Source organism: Larimichthys crocea, chromosome I (assembly GCF_000972845.2).
Source record: "Larimichthys crocea isolate SSNF chromosome I, L_crocea_2.0, whole genome shotgun sequence".
Taxonomy (NCBI): Eukaryota; Metazoa; Chordata; class Actinopteri; family Sciaenidae; genus Larimichthys; species Larimichthys crocea.
The window spans coordinates 29,792,799-29,809,764 of record NC_040011.1 but is presented as its reverse complement, the minus strand read 5'-3'; the positions used below and the strand labels follow the sequence as shown (position 1 = coordinate 29,809,764).

The window sequence follows — 16,966 nt, the reverse complement described above, 5'->3', positions numbered from 1 at the left end:
AATGTTTTGCTTGAGAGTGACACAAGAACAGATGTTACAGGTAGAATAAAGAGCAGTAGGGAAAACATATTTATTATATTTATTAAATGAGGATAATTATTAGTTACGAAAGCTGAGACAAATGTATGAAATGCACAAAGAAAGGTGCGCACTCCTGATATTCCACAAAATGAAATGATAAAGTATATTTAAAAAAAACATGTATGTGTAGCATGTGATAGAAAAATCTGAATTTAAATTAAACTTGTGCAGACAGAATAAACGTTAAGAAACATGTGCTAAGAAGAAGTACAAATAGGAAACTATATAAAAAGTAAAAAATAGAATTTAAAAAATGAAATAAGAAATAGAGTTGCAAATGGAGCCATCTCAGCATTAAGAGCACAATAATTGTGTAAGAGCAGCACAGATAAAGAATAAAAATAAATAAAAAATGAGTACATTTGATGTTCCAGGTGCATTTTGTTGATAATACTTCCATAACATTTCTGCACATTTGCTCGACTGCTGCTGCAGAAAGTCTCCGTCAAACCGGAGGAAGACAAACCGAGTCCACCTGCGTATTAATTTATTCTAATCTGGTTTAAATAGCACACGCTGTGTCCAATCAAAGTGTGTGCATGGTAATCTCTGAGAGCAGTGGGATAAACAGGGGGCTGGGTCCAGGCACGGCGCCAGGATACGTGGGGGGGGGCTAAGACCTCAGTTACTTTATAAGGAGTTTTTTTTTTTTCAATCAAAAGCTGCTATGAATCAATATAAAAGTAGTTTTAAATGAATTTGGCCAAAGAATATTTAACAAAATAGTTAAGCCTAATACAAGTGACCCCGAGGCAATGGCAAAAAAATGTGCAAACGTGCAAAGGTGACAGATTCAGCACCGGACAGTGCCCAATAACCAGACAGCCCATCCATATCAAGTCAAGTCAAGTCAGCTTTATTATCAATGCTGCTATATGTACAGGACATACAGGGAATTGAAATTGCGTTTCCATCTTATCCCGGTGCAAACAGCATAACCATGAAATCTAAAATATAAGTAAAGGATGTAAAAAAATAAAAAAATGTGCATAAATAATGCAAACAAACAACTATGCATTGACTATATTGTTTCGTAACATCATAACTTATAAGAAATGAAATAATAGTGAAATTAATAACATAATAATAATAATACATTTTATTTCATAGGCGCCTTTCTGTCACCGTACAATAAATGAGAGTGGACAGCAAATAACAGAAACAAACAAAAACATAAAAGTATATTAAATTACAAGAATACAACATTAAAAACAGGTTAAAATAGGACTTAAAATCCAGCAATTGAATCAGATGGAAAATCGCCTTTTCCATCTGATTCAATTGCTGGATTTTAAGTGCAGAGTGAGTTGATGTTCCTTATCGACACCTTCTTAAAATAATCGCCTAAGTCATTTTTTCAGATTTTTCAGGAAACACAAAAAACTGAACCATTTATTAAATATACAATATTTACAAACAATTTTATTCAAAACAACTATAACAACAGCTGTTTAACTGAGGATATAGGCAATTTTACCAGAGGTGGCCAGCATCATGAGGAGATGATTTAGGCAAAAAAAAAAAATGTAAAAAAGTGACTTAGGCGATTATTTTAAGAGGGTGACGTTATGACAGTGGGCTGTAAAGTGCGCAACATAATAAGGTCAAAAATGCAATTTAAAATATATTAAAATACAGAATAAAATGCTTGAGGGGCTCTAGCACCCCCTGTCCCCGGCGTAGCTCCGTCCCTGCCGGGTCATATGATCTTTTTTTTTTTTTTTTCCTCGTTTTGTTGTTGCGTGTGTTATGTGTGTGTGTTGCAGTTGAAAATGGCGGCTCGAAGCGTCGAGTCGTCCTAACTAACTTTACCGCACAACAATAACAAACAACCGTTTCCACACCGGCCCTGCTCACATAACATGGGGAGAAACTTCACAGCGAGGCCTCCTCCTCCTCTTTGGACGCTCTAGTTTTTTTTTTTTTTTGTGGGGGAACATTTACTCTCGAGCAGTAACGACTAAGAAGGTGAGTAACGAAAGAGGTAACGATGAAGAAGATTACAACTGCCGTACACGGAGCTAACGTCAGCTAGCCCGCAGGAGCTAGCGTCAACGTTAGCCGAGGATTGTCAGCTGAGCTAGTGTCCGTTAGCCGACAACAGCAGCTAAATAACGCACACCTGGCCTCGGACTGCTCCTATCAAAGGGCTGGTTAATGTATCCGGCGCTTGTCTTCGCCCAGTTTAACCTAAATGTTTTTGTGTCGCTAACCTTAGCTCGTTAGGCTAAACTGTTTGCTAACGGCAGCTAGCAGCAGGGCTACCTATGTAAGCTAGGCTGAGACAGAGAGAGGTGTGTGTGTTTATGTCCGACACGGTGTAAAAACACAGTTTTAATGGACACATAGTTAACGCTACTCTTTAAAAAAAAACTTTGTGTTTCTTCCAGAGATCATGGAGGACCCTCACACACGGTACAGCAAACGCCTGGTGAGTAACTTAACCACACTTGTTTTATCTTCACAGAGCAGCTGCTAAATGTTTTATTATTATCTTTGAACTGTTTTGAGCTGTCCTGTGCATGGACATTAGGGTTTGAATGTGTAATGGCAGTAGCATTCGCTTGTTTTGTTTGTTGTCCCCCTACCACCACCACCATTAGATAATAATAATAATAAAGGCAATGAACCAGTCTGGGTTCAAGAGAAAGTCAAGTTCACTGTCTTAACCCTGACACCGTTTGTCCTGCGACCCTGCGTCACCTCCATAAAACCGTGTCTCCTTGCTTGTAAAGTAATTAACTCGAGGCTGCCACACTCCCCACTATGTAAGCTGGGATAGACATGTCATGTATACAAGCTGTGTCAGTCATTTTAACACATAAATGTGCATGTATTAAGGTTTTTTTTGGGCTTTGGAAAGCATACAGAGGCCTGTTTGATGCCAACACCAACACTTAATAAGAGCTCCCAATAAAATGTAATGCATTAATTCCCCCATAGTCATTTATATAACTTTATACGATATTATTAGCAAATGCAGAGCCTCAAACTGCTTTAATAATGTTGTTTTTATGTGCATATTATTAATATGTGCAAGCATCAGAGTTTAGATAATGCCACATTTGTGGTAAAGGGATGCTGTTTGGTTGGTGATGGGGGTGGGGAGATCTGAGAGCGGGGGTGTTGTGCTTCATCCATCTGTCTGGCCAAGCAGTTCGGCATAGGATGAATGGCAGGAGGGGAGTTAAACGGGGGGTGCATGTGTGGAAGATTAACCCTGTGCTATTGTGACGCTGTATTCGTTGGTTCCCACATGAACTGATTTGGTAGCCGGCTGATTCATTTGTGATTTTTTATTTTATTTATTTTTTTAATTTACCCTCACGTCTTTGGTGAAAGTCTTGGCAGTTTCTGTTCATCTTTACCACTGAGATATATAAAGGACAGCTCCCGTGGGTGTCACCTCATGTCTTAGCAATTAGGAGATTTTAAAAATACACAAAGCGGCGTTGCATTTTTGGCATCTATGTCAGATTCACACGAGCTCGCTTTTGCCCGAGTTTATATATCAAGTGTAGATTGTTGTTGTGACGCTTGTTGTCCTCAAAGTTCTGAGTCAGAGCGCACTTTTTTTTTGGAGGGAGCTATCATGTTTTTGTTTCCTACAAGTCCTGTTTTATTGTGTAACTTTTAACATGTTTTAACTGTGACATCAGCACAGCTGTCTGTTTGATAGGCTGGCAAAGTCAGACATTGTTCATCAACAAGGCTGACACAGAAAAAACGAATTCACGCTTTTATCACTTCAAGACTCGATTACTGTAATGCCCTTCTGTCTGGTCTTTCTAAAAATAAAAATAAAAACACTAGGCTGTTTACAATTAATACAGAACCCTGCAGCCGGAGTACTGACAAAGACCAGACAGAGGGCACATATAACCCCCAGTTTAAAAGCCCTGCACTGGTTACCCGTTAGTTTTAGAATTGATTTTAAGATTCTCTTATTGGTTTTTAAATCACTGAATGGCCTGGCACCAACCTACCTTTGTGACATGCTACAAAAGTGTGTACCAAGCAGGTCCCTCAGATCCTCGGCATCTGGACTCCTAGTTGTCCCCAGAACCTCCACAAAGAAGTTTGGTGAGGCTGCTTTTAGCTACCGCGGCCCTCATCTCTGGAACAGCCTGCCTATGGATCTGAGGGACTGCACCTCTGTAGACTTCTTTAAAAAACAACTTAAGACCTCTTTAGCCTGGCTTTTACCTAAGGTGCCATTCACTGCTGAGTTTTCAGGTCCTGATCACTCCTTGTTACTTTTATCTCTGGTACTTATTTACTGTACAGGTCGTATCTACTTTTACTGCAACTGTTCTTAAGTTGTGCCTTTTACCCTATAGGTCCTAATTTTTCTTCTTATTTGTTTCAGTTTTATGCTTTTTACTCTTCTTCTAATCTATAGTTTTTCATGCAAATGCTCTGTTGCCTTAAGAGTTAGTTGTTGTCTATTTCTGCTCTGTGAAGCACTTTGGGCTACAATTCTGTATGAAAGGTGCTATATAAATAAATAAAGTTGAGTTGGTATAACTCAGCTTTGTCGTGACACTGGAATATGTTCAGCGCAGTAAGACATCCCACACGCTGCTGTCCTCTTTCTGATGCTCGCCACAGATCTTATTTCTTACGTCTGCCGCTGAGGTTTACATAAAACCTTCTTCTCGTCTTCAGCGTACAGGTACGCGGCGGCGCTACCAGGACGATGGAATCTCGGATGATGAAATCGAAGGGAAGCGAACGTTCGACCTGGATGAAAAGTTGAAGTGCATCAGGTTTAACTCTGACTTGATCAAATACATGGAGGGCAAAGGTGAGACGTTTAAGTATATCTTAAAGAGACGTATGCCTGAACATATCTAATCCCACGTTAAGTTCAGGCTCACTGTTTGTCCTACTTTTTGTGTTTCCTGATACTGCAAATTTCTAATATTGTGTTGATTGGATAAAAGGCTCTCTCAGCTTATATTTGTTATTAAAAATTTTGTTGTTATCTCCTCAATGTAAAGTTGAGGTTTCTTTAATGACTCTGTCGCTGTGCGTGTATCTTTTTCTTTCTAGATTTCACATTTGAATACATCCAGAGAGAAGGGCTCAGAGATCCCATTGTCTTTGAGAGGGGAGATGGACTTGGCATACAGTAAGCTGCATTCTTTTCCTGTTTAATCAGAGATGACTGTCTTTTTTTTTTCTTTCTTTAAACACGTACTAGAATTTCTTAGATATACTGCCAGTGAACCTGTTTGACTGACTTGCGTCTTGAGAAAACAAAAAAACCTCCATTTGTCTCTCTCGCAGAATGCCAGACCCTGATTTCAGTGTGAGTGATGTGAAGTTGTTTGTTGGTAAGTTCCTACTCACGCCCTTTGCCTTTGACTTTGTCTACACAAACTGTGACATTCAAAATGCAACAGGCATTTGTTATGTGACATACTGTGCAACACTATTGTGCTTGTAGAGCTAGACGAATAAATCAGCCAGACAGATGGATCGAAAAATATTGTTGTATTGCAGATATATCTGGTAACATACCGGCCAGTAAGAAAAAGAGAAATTACAGGATGGACACGTTCAACTAGGTATTTTAAGAACTCTGTCACTATTACATAGTTCATCCAACAGAGAGCACTGACAGGCTGATTTTTCAACTTTAAAATATCCCACTCAGTCTATCTGAGTGTGTTTCTATCCCAATTAAGCAAACTTAACTATAACAGGATTGTTTGGGGTTAATGTCTAAAACAATTAACAAATTCTGCACTGGATTTATTTATCAGTATTGTAATAATCTGGTGTCCAGTCAGGCTATAGTTGCTCAGCATTTTATTCAGAAATAAAAGGTATTACACACAATAATATTTAATACATTTGGATTTGAGGGCAGTGGCCTCACTTGTTTTAACCTCCTTGTATAATTCTCTTGCAGGTAGCCGACGCATTGTAGACGTGATGGACGTGAACACCCAGAAGGGAATAGAGATGTCAATGGCTCAGTGGCGACGTTACTATGAGACGCCGCCATCAGAGAGAGAAAAACTCTACAATGTGATCAGCCTGGAGTTCAGCCACACCAGGCTGGAGAATCTGGTCAAACGGCCAGCTTCGGTGAGACTTCACACAGTGCACATCTCGGGGGTTCATGACAGCTGCTGCTTCGATGGCTGTAGAGATTTGGCTCGGTCGCAGTACTTTGTTAGTTCTTATAAACAGTCTTTGCTTTGGTGCAGACAGTACAAATTTATCACTTATAACATTTTCTTCTCTTAATTTTTCAGGTTGATCTTATTGACTGGGTGGACAACATGTGGCCTCGCCATCTCAAGGAGAGACAGAGAGACTCCACAAATGCCATCATAGACATGCATTATCCCAAAGTTCAGAAGTGAGCAAACCTGAAATGTCTAACATTTGCCGTGCTAATAAAATTCTGATTACATCTTCTACATCTGTAATAAACTCGATTTTAATTGAACTGAAAGTCAAAATGCTTGTTTGTGTCCACTTTTCTCAGGTACTGTCTTATGAGTGTACAGGGCTGCTTCACAGATTTCCACATTGACTTTGGAGGCACTTCAGTCTGGTACCACATCCTGCGAGGAGGAAAGGTCAGTTTGGCTGTTACAGATCACAAGAGCCATAGATTTAAACGCTTCGCTGCCTGTAGTGAGCCACAGTGGAGCTGCTTTAGTTTTTATTGCTTGTCATGCTGTGACCTAGGGATGTAACGATCACAACATGCTCACCAGCTTTGACCAACTTTTTACATTTAAGTGATTTAGCTGATGCTTTTATCCAAAGCAACTTACAAAAAATGGTACAGTGCGACCAGGACGTGTTGCAGCATTAAATACTGTGACAGTACTAGAGGGGATAGATTTAACATGTCTAGTTGTTGGTAGTGCTAACAGAGGAGGCACTCTCTGAAGAGCTGGGTCTTCAGGAGTTTTTTGAAGGTAGAGAGGGACGCCCCCGCTCTGGCAACAACAAATGAGAAATGTCTGGATTGCCTTGAGCGAACAGGTGGCAGTTGGTTCATTGCAGGAGCTCAGTGCACATGAGGTAATGTATATGCCTGTATAAGGGCATCCAAGTAGACGGGTGCAGAAACAGAGTCTACATCGTAAGCAAGTATTAGTATTTAATGTGGGCTACTACAGGTAGCCAGTGGAGCTCGCTGAGCAGCGGGGTAATATGCCCTTTTGGGTTGACTGAAAACAAGGCGCGCTGCTGCATTCTGGATCACTGGAGAAGTTTCACTGTGCAGGGAGTCGATTTTGATGCTGATATCATGGGGAATAGTAGGTTTGGCTTGGAGGACCAGCAATTTTAGAGAGGTCCAGGTGCCTTCATCCATGTGGATATATCTGAGAGGCATTCATAGACGTGTGCAGAGACCGAGGGGTTGTCAGGAGGGAATGACGGATAGAGCTGAGTGTTTGAGCTTTGAATAAGAAGGGAAGAAGTGAGACCTGAGCAGGGTTGAGAGAGGGTTTCTTACGTAGCAGTGTTACCTGAGCCGCGAAGAGGTCAACGAAGTATTTACCATATGTGTGATAGCTGGCGTGATGGTTAGGCTAATGGATTGAAGAAGGTTAGTTGGTATATGGTTCAACACACATGTAGTAGGACGGCTACCTCATTCTCAGAGAGGGGTGTAAAGGCAGAAAGCGAAGTGCCAACAACCGTGATAGGTAGGTTGTGAAAGTGCAGTAGCTGATTCAGGGCTGCCGTGCCGAGAGAGAGAGACATGTACTGTATTAGGACTGCTACACGTCACGGAGCTGGTCTGAGAATTGGCTGATGATTGCTGCCACAAAAATGATGCAAAGGTATCAGCGGTTGTCTGCAAAAACACAACTCTAAAAGAGAATTGAGTGTCACAGCTGACATTTCATATTTCAAGTTTCAGATTTATTCAACACAAGCAGGTTAACACAGAGTCAACAAGATAATGAAATGTGTGGGACAAGAGGAACCGGTCAGCACAGCATTAAAAGTGTGTAACAAACAGAAATAAGCTAAAGAAGTAAAAAAAAAAACAATACCATAAAAAAATCTAGGTAAAAAAGAATATAAAATACAAAATATACTGAAATTGATTATGGGAAATGTATTTGAATTACTAAACACTGTATGATTGGTTTTATATTGAAGTTTTACTGTATAAATAGATGAACATTATATAAACAGGATGTCTTACACTATTGGAATACTGATTGTAAGAGTAAAGTGAAGTTTTACAAGTATTGCACAAAGAAGTATAAAATCTCCAGGCTGGTAGAGTGGCAGTAACAGTCATGATATAAATGTAATTGATTGTATTAACATGATAACTCATGTCTCATATCAGTCATAGGCCCCTGAATTCAAAAGAATATAAATGGTATCGTACAGGAAACATGTTGTTGTCCAAACAATTAAAATGGTATCGTACCATGATTTAATTTGTGTGGTCGGTCATGAAAAATGTTTTGTGAATGCACATGGACCTTTGTCTATGTATTTGTTGACATAACCTTTTATCCACGTGTCTTACAGGTGTTCTGGTTGATTCCACCCACACCGCAGAACCTGGAGATGTATGAGAACTGGGTTTTATCAGGGAAACAGGGAGACATCTTCTTGGGGGACAAGTGTCATGACTGTCAGAGGATAGAGCTCAAGCAGGGCAACACCTTCATAATCCCATCAGGTTTGTTGTGACACATATTACACATGACAACATACGCTGTCTTTACCACAGCAGGCCTCAGCATGCATCCTGTGTCTTCTGTGTTGTAGGGTGGATCCACGCTGTGTACACCCCAGAGGACACGTTGGTGTTTGGGGGGAATTTCCTCCACAGCTTTAACATCCCCATGCAGCTCAACATCTACAGCATTGAGGATCGCACACGGGTACGCAGAATCACACGTCCCAGACAGCCTTTTTATCTTATTAACTGTTAATCCATCCTCTTGGCACACACTGACGATTACTTCAGATTTCGTTATTATGCAAGACATGATTCAGAGTCGTCTTCTGTGAAATTACCCACCATAGGAAGAACTATGGTGAATAATTAGAGCTCAGTAACTTTTACTGCATCTAACTCAGATTATCGACAGCAACATTAGACCGGGGATTGCTGCAGCACTAAAAACTGAGCTGCTGCTCCAAAATAATTCAACTGATCAATTGTAAAATGGGACTCACGGAGAAACTGTATTTCATGTGGATTAGTGAAGTCATGGTTGATACTTAATCCACCAAATTTAAGCAGTTGATGTGGAGTGTTGGATCGATGCATCCCCAGTTAAAGCTGCACAATAAAATCTGTATAGTCGTGCCACCATGGGTGTCTCCCATTTCTTTCACAACTGGACACTTGAGTCAGATTTAGACAGCCACACAAGATTGAGTCATATCCAGCAAATGCAAGTCCTCTGGGAAATATTTTTTCTGGATTAAGCACTTTTTAGACACTGTCACTGCTGTTTATAGATGATCAGCTGGCCTCGCTGCATCCGCATTTCTCACACCTCCTCCTGAGCAGAAGTGCAAACTGCAGAAAAAAATTGTGACAAATGTTTCTCCAGCAGACTTGCCGAAGAGCAGAGATTTGAAGATGCACTATTTTTTACAGTCAATGTCTGTCCTCCTCCTCTAGGTGCCATCAAAGTTCCGCTATCCATTTTATTATGAGATGTGCTGGTATGTCCTGGAGAGGTACCTCTACTGTCTGACCAATGTCTCCCACCTCACTCCTGAGTTCCAAAAATACTCCCTAGGAATAGGTGAGGATGAATGAACACAAGACAACAAGCTGTGCATTGGCTTATTAGCTTACACTTTAGTCCATCATGAACCTCAACCATCATGTCCTCTTTTCTTTTTCAGGGCTGACCCAGGCTGATGTTGAAACCAGCGAACACCCAGGGAATGGCACCTCTAATGGAGTTGACAGTGACACTGAAAACGAGAAGATCAAGTTAAAGGAAGAAGAAGAAGAAGTCAAAGAGGAGGCAGCTCAGGTTACCGCACCTCAGCATGTGCTGACTACCTTTGAGCTGGAGGGACTGTGTAACCTCTTAGGGAAGCTGGAGGAGCTGCCGGCCCACAAAAAGTGTGTCCCTGCAGGCATCAGGAATGCCACAGCCCTGCTTGAAGACATGAGGGTGGGTCTCACAATAGATCCTTGTGTAGTTCATCTACACTCAGACAGACATTACATGGTGCTCTGCCATCGTGTGCCAAGTCCAGAAATAATTCATTTTTTTGTCTTACTTCCCTGCTCTTCTCTTGTCCAGGCCGTTCTGAAGGAGCATGGCAGTGATAACCCCAAGCTCTCCTACACTGGAGAGCCCATCGTCAAGTGGCCTGAAAGGGTGAGAACACATTTTTCTACATGGCAACATACTTTTGTGTATTTACTTAGCTTAGCTTGTTATAATGCCAATCAAATCTTTACTTACCTGTTGATCCTGTCCCTTATACAGCCAGCATGGTACCAGCCCCCTACTCCCCCTCCTCCTGTCATTTACCGTCCTCGCTTGGGCCCCACCCTCCACAAGCCTCACAGTCACAAGCCCACCAAACGCTCCTCCATCAACGCCCTGAGGCGCAGGCGGGTGAGGTGCAAGCGCTGTGCAGCCTGCTGCAGGAAGGAGTGCGGCACATGCCACTACTGCCATGACATGAGGAAGTTTGGTGGGCCTGGACGCATGAAGAAGAGCTGCATTATGAGGCAGTGTCTAGCGGTGAGTCTTTTTCTGTAAAACCAAGAAATGCACTGCATCTGCACATACATGCGTGATGTGAACTATGAGAAAGTCCAGACCTCTTAAACATTTATTTATTCCTCCAGCCTGCCTTGCCGAACACAGCGCGTTGTGCCATATGTGGAGAAGGAGAATCAGATGAATCAAATCCGAGCACTCACTCGCTCATGGAGTGCTCCGTCTGCTCGCAGATTGCCCATCGTCAGTGCATTAAGGTAATCTGCTTCAGACATAGTGAAGACTGTAAACTGAATACATTGCCCAATTAATGCATGGTTTGTTTTTCTGCCTAAAACACTCCACTTGGTGATCACATTTAGAATTTGTTGCTTGAGATCTTTAAATTTGTTTCAGGAACCTGGTGAGGGGAAGATCAATAAGGATTTGCCGAGCTGCTGGGAATGCCCCAAATGTTACCAAGGCAAAGACTCAGCATCAGAGGTATAAAACACACACTTCTCACACTTTTACTTTTCCAATAATCAGTTGCCGCATAGTTGATGTGAATTAAAAAATGACACCCTTTGTCTTCAACCCCACCCACCACCCCTTCCCGTCCTTCCCTCTCCAGTCTTCCAGCGATGAAGACAGTGAAGAGTCAGAGGGCTCAACATCCATGCCACCGTCCAAACTTCCAGCATACCGGGAAGGCATCGGTGTAGGTGAAGGGGTGAGACGAGGGAGACGTAGCAGACCCCCATCCCGACCCACTGCACCACCACCTTCTCAGAAACTGCTACTACAGCATCAACAGAACCGCAAAAGAGCAAGTGCACTGGAGCAAAGACTTAAGAAGAGGGTAAAGTGTTACTGTTAACTGGATTCACATGATTCACGATAAATAATTGTTTATGCACCATGGACAATTAATTGTTTTAAAATGTTTTCCTTTTAGTTTTAGAAGTCCTAAAAATCTTTCAACATTTGAATCGACTTGCCTAAGAGTGATAGATCTACACAGACAGACACATTTTTCATCGATTGATTACAGTGTTGATCTATATATTATTATAGTCACCCTGCAAATGGTTTGGCAGATGTCACAGATATGATTAAATTTAAGATACTAACTGTGTGTTTTCTCCACATTTGACATTCATCTCATTCTCCAATCCCTTTTTTTTGTACATGCAGATAAAACTGGAGCGCAGCAAAATGTTAGCGGTAAGTGATCCACATATTTTTGTAGTGATTGTGTATTTCATTTGAATAATGCTAGAATAGATATGTAGTATTAATCCAGAAGTTTGTTTTCATCCAAACAACTTGGCTTGTTTTGTCAAAGAACCGTTTCAACAATGATGCTGCTTTACAGTTACTGTAATTAAACATCAGTGTAGTTGCATCACAGCAGTCACTGGTGCAACCTTTTTTTTAAAAACCTTTTCAGCTGCTATATTTGAAGCTATTGTTAAAAACAATTCTGCTCAGAGCTTTTTGGATTTATCTTGTTCTCATTTGCCATATTTTTGAACTCCCCCCAACAGAAACAGTCGTCTCTAGATCGTTCTCCCAGGATGCTGAGCTCCAGGGTGCTGTCCCGGCTACGCTCTCCAACCAGCAGACTATCTCAGGGCAGAGGTCGGGGCTCCACCTGGGCCAGTGGCTCACCTTACCGCACCTCTCCCTCAGGGACCGGGTCCTTCCAACAGCAGCAGTCTTCCCTCGGTCTGGTACTTGAGCTCAAAGGAGAGCCACGCAGAGGGAGGGGAAGAGGGGTGAGGCTGCGGGGAGGAGGAGCAGGAAGAGGAATCAGAAGCGGTAGAAGCCATGAAGAGATGGAGGAGGAGGAGGAGGAGGAGGAGGAGAGCGAGGACAGCAGCAGCAGCAGCACCAACAGCAGCAGCAGCAACGACGATGAGGAAGAGGAGAGGGGGCAGAACAGTGGGAGGGGACTGGATAAAGAGAACCAGCCACAGTCGAGGCGAGGAGGACGGGCAGCCAAAGAAAGGGAAGAGGAAGGGAGTGAGGTGGCCAACCAAAATGGAGCGGAGGAAGATGACGAGGAGGAGATGGAGCAGGACAGTCAAACGGGGGGCAAAGAGGGCTCATATCTTAAAGTGACACTCCAAAAACCAACCAGGGCCAAGCGGGACCCATCAGCAATTGTCCCAAAATTAGAGGCTGTCGCTCCTCAAACTGCCACTTCCACAATACACAACCAAACCAGATCCCTCGTCAGACCACCCATTAGAAATCGTGGCCCTGGTCCTGATCAGCACTCCAACAGGCACACACCACCACACACTCGCAGCGGACACACAGACACTCGTACCTCTCACCCAGAGAGGCCAGAGGCCTCTAAAAGAACGAAGCCAAGCAGGCCGGGCAAACTGAGCAATGGCGCCTCCTGTTCTTCATCTTCCGAGCTTCCACATCTCCGTATCCCTCTCTCCGCCCTGCAGGAAGGAGGGAGCGAGGCAGACAGGGAGAACGGTGGGAGCGGGCCGGGCTGTGAGAGGGAGGTGTGGGTGTCCGTCTTCCGCTACTTAAGTCGAGCAGATCTCTGCGTCTGCATGGCTGTCTGCAAAAACTGGTACAAATGGTAAGACAAGAACAAATCACTTCACCTCATTTTAGGAATCCTCCAATTAAACTTTGATATTTATCATGCCATGTTTTTAATCGGATCAGTTTAAAAGTTGTGAATCAGAGGAATGTATCAGTGCAAGTGTCTGGTGACATACAGTACGTTACAGCTGTTAATTGAATGTGTCTGACCCATTTAATTAACATTTCATATATTCTGCTGCTCATCTAATTTTCTTTTGATTGTGAACATGAAAACTTGTCTTGTTTCTTCCTTCTCTGTCAACAAGACGATTAAGATAATGAGGTTCAAGAAGGGGATTAGGATTTGATACCAGATATGAATTAAGTCAGTGAGTTCATACTGCTCTGTAAATAGATAACTAGATGTACGGATTTGGGTGTGTTTGTTCGTAGGTGCTTAGACAAGCGGCTTTGGTCACGGATAGACCTGAGCATCAAACGCACCATTACTCCTCAGGCCCTGACAGGCATCATAAAGAGACAGCCGGTCACGCTCGATCTCTCTTGGACCAACATCTCTAAAAAGCAGCTGAATTGGCTCGTTGGCCACCTGCCTGGTATGTAAACACACACTAGAAACATCCTACAGATTCATTCATCTTAATCTAATTATTTCACATTTTCATATTTACTTAACTGGACATTTTGAAGTTTTAGAACTCACAAATCTTTTTTTGCTTTCTCAGGGCTGAAGGATCTGATGCTGGCAGGTTGCTCCTGGTCGTCTATTTCAGCTCTCTGCTCGTCTACGTGCCCTCTCCTCCGTTCTCTGGACCTGCGGTATGCAGACGGGGTCAAAGACTCTCAGATCAGGGAAATAGTCACTCCTCCAGGTGAGGAAAGTAGCCTTCAAGGCTACAGATTGATTGCTACATAAACATATCCTAATCCGATGTTGATTTATCCATTATTGAACATCTTGTTTCAAAAACTCTGTTCCAGGCTGTGACAATCGCAGTCAGTTGCGAACCATGCAGTGTTTGCGACTAGCAGGTCTGGACATCAGCGACTCCACCCTGCGCCTGGTGATCCGCCACATGCCCCACTTAACAAAACTGGACCTCTCCCACTGCAATAGCCTCACTGACCACTCCATCAACCTGCTGACCGCAGTGGGCTCGTCTACCCGAAACACGCTCACAGAACTCAACCTGGGAGGTGAGAGATTCATGAGAGGAGCTAATGTGGCAGAAGAAACGCACATGCACGTGTTGAATTAGTTTTATTTCACTGGTGTCTTCTTTTGTTCCCAGGCTGCAGTAAACTGACAGACACGTGTTTAAAGTATCTCCGCCGCCTCTCCTGCATCTCACTGCTCGACCTGCGCGGCTGCAACGGCGTCTCCCGCAAGGCCTGCGAAGCCTTCATCTCCGAGCTGTCGGTTAACACGCTCTACTGCCTATCAGATGAAAAACTGATCCAGAGGATATCCTAAGCACCCCGCCTCCTCTGGCTGCAGAGGCGATCGGAGGGTGCGAAAGGCAAGAAAGCTGATCCTGACGTGTGGATCTGTGTGACACAAAGGACACAGACGAGCAGGGAAGTTCACATGCACCTGCATCACGTCAGATAAAGAGGGGTGGGGTCTCAACTGGGAGCACTTACTCACTTAACTGGTGTTGGTGGACGGGGTTGTCACAGCTGGAACAATGTTTCTTTGCAGCGTTATATACATTTTATTTTCCAGCGTACCTTTTAAAAAAAAACAAAAAAAAGAGACTCAGGAGCTTTTTTTCCCCTCTGTTGTTCTTTTGGGAAGTAATGTGTGGAAAAAGCAAAATGTCTTTTTTTTTTATCGCCTCAAGTGAGAGGACTTGGGCAATTAATTAGCTGTATTAAACTCCACATCTTGTTCAGCTCCTCTTTGGACAGATGCCAGGCTTGACTCCCAACCTGCCTCGAAAGAGAGATAAGCAAAGACTTTTGAGTTTCATCCCTGGGATATAACCGCATCGTTCTGTTCGTTCGGCTGATCTCCGTAAAGTCTTATTTATCATCTGATTAATTTTTTATCTCATTTGATTTCAGCTACGTTTGGGTGCTCCGGATCGATTCAAGAGAGCAAACGTGACGTTGTTTGATGGCTTAACGCTTTATGCACAACATCTATGCTTTGAGATTTTGTTTGTTTTTATAAAAGATGACTAAAGGTGACGGGTGTTTCACATCTTTACTTATAAAGTGGGTGACTGGAGCGGCCTCTGTTCATCAGTCGTACGCTCGGCTTAATATGAAGCACTTGGGTGCAACAGTAGTCCGGCGGTATACTTGATAAGCATACGCGGACGTAGAGTGGTGGATTTGTTTATAAAAAGGGTAAAATGACAGTGTGAGAAGGCAATCGACACATCAACAAGACCTCACCCCGACAGAGGGCGCGTTGCATTAGGTGTAAGGATTAGTTGTCAGATAAATGGTGCATCTTCAAACAACCGTTAGACTTCAGGTGCTATTATTTCCAAACTCCTCTTTGCTTTGTTTTTGTACAGAGACGACATTTAGATCAAAAAGTGTTAATATTCTAGATGAAACTACCCCCCTTACCCCACTCCTCTTTGATACACTCTTTTGTTTTCATGGAAAATGTGAGCATCTACTTTTCACTGAATCTCATGGCCGTGTCCAATTCAATGTAGAGCTGTATGATTTGTTTTGTTTTGTTTTTGATCGGGTGGGTGTGCTCATTTCTTTTCTTTTATTAAAGTGTAGTTGTTCTGTATGCTCCCAGACTGCTCTCCTGGCCATATCCCTTCAAAAATGAATATAAGTATATAAATATATACTTTTGTGTAAATGTGTTTTTCCTCTTTCTTTTTTTGAGTATCAAGACGGGAATCCTGTAGCATTGTAATTATTTTCAGAAGCCCTTTTTTCACTTTATGTTATTTGTGTTATTTTTCAAGAAAAATAAAAAACTGATAAACAATATGTCATATTTTACTGCTAGATGTCAACACTTTTTTTTACATTTGCGCTGTAGGATATCACATGTCAGCTCCTCCCTGGCTCCACCCAGCTTCTCTCTCGGTAACCTGGAAATAAAGCGACGCATACACACGCATAAATAAATAATAAATGATAAATAAATAAACGCTGCTGCTGCTGCAGCTGTTAATTCATCGCAGCGGAGCTGCCTCGTTACACATGGATGTGAGCTGCTCTGTGGATCGTTAGCTCAGCCGGGAGTGGCTGCGGTCGGCGGCGGCAGAAGCAGCAGCATTGTGCGGGCATTGCGCGCCCCTCAGCTCGGCTGACCTGGATGTGAAAGCGGACTAAAAAAGGCCGCATCTGGCTTTATCTCTGACAGACCCTGCGAGAGAAACAGGGGATGCTTGCAGCAGCAGCAGCAGCGGTGGTAGCTGCTGGCTAAGTCAGCTAACTTTTAAAACAGACAGCGATTTTTCCAACTCTTTTGTTATTGTTAAAAAAAAAAACATCCATCATGGAGACATGAGCGCACGGGGGAGGTGGTGTCATTTTGTTTTTTAGCTCGGTTGAATCGTGAATCATGGAAACAGGCGTCCAGAGGAAACAATGTTGTTATTAGCCAGTTAGCCGCCGTTAGCTCGGCTAGCCGT

The 16,966-nt window shown here is 42.8% G+C and overlaps 1 protein-coding gene across 2 annotated transcripts; it reads left to right on the top strand.

Moving 5' to 3' along the window:
• Positions 1-1,804: 1,804 nt before the first annotated feature.
• On the top strand, positions 1,805-16,079 carry kdm2ab (lysine (K)-specific demethylase 2Ab). Of its 2 annotated transcripts, none has more exons than XM_027277670.1 (23): positions 1,805-2,049; positions 2,472-2,512; positions 4,750-4,888; positions 5,137-5,215; positions 5,374-5,420; positions 6,002-6,180; positions 6,351-6,457; positions 6,587-6,680; positions 8,614-8,767; positions 8,857-8,972; positions 9,725-9,851; positions 9,955-10,232; positions 10,365-10,442; positions 10,554-10,814; positions 10,922-11,050; positions 11,190-11,276; positions 11,407-11,634; positions 11,970-11,999; positions 12,323-13,380; positions 13,782-13,945; positions 14,075-14,221; positions 14,331-14,546; positions 14,642-16,079. In XM_027277670.1, the coding sequence occupies exons 2-23, from the start codon at positions 2,477-2,479 to the stop codon at positions 14,821-14,823; spliced, it is 3,936 nt and encodes a 1,311-aa protein (XP_027133471.1). In that variant the 5' UTR covers positions 1,805-2,049; positions 2,472-2,476; the 3' UTR covers positions 14,824-16,079. The 2 variants fall into 2 exon arrangements, with proteins under 2 accessions (XP_027133471.1, XP_027133475.1); XM_027277674.1 differs by lacking the exon at positions 1,805-2,049 and adding an exon at positions 2,089-2,375.
• The last annotated feature ends 887 nt before the right edge of the window (positions 16,080-16,966 follow it).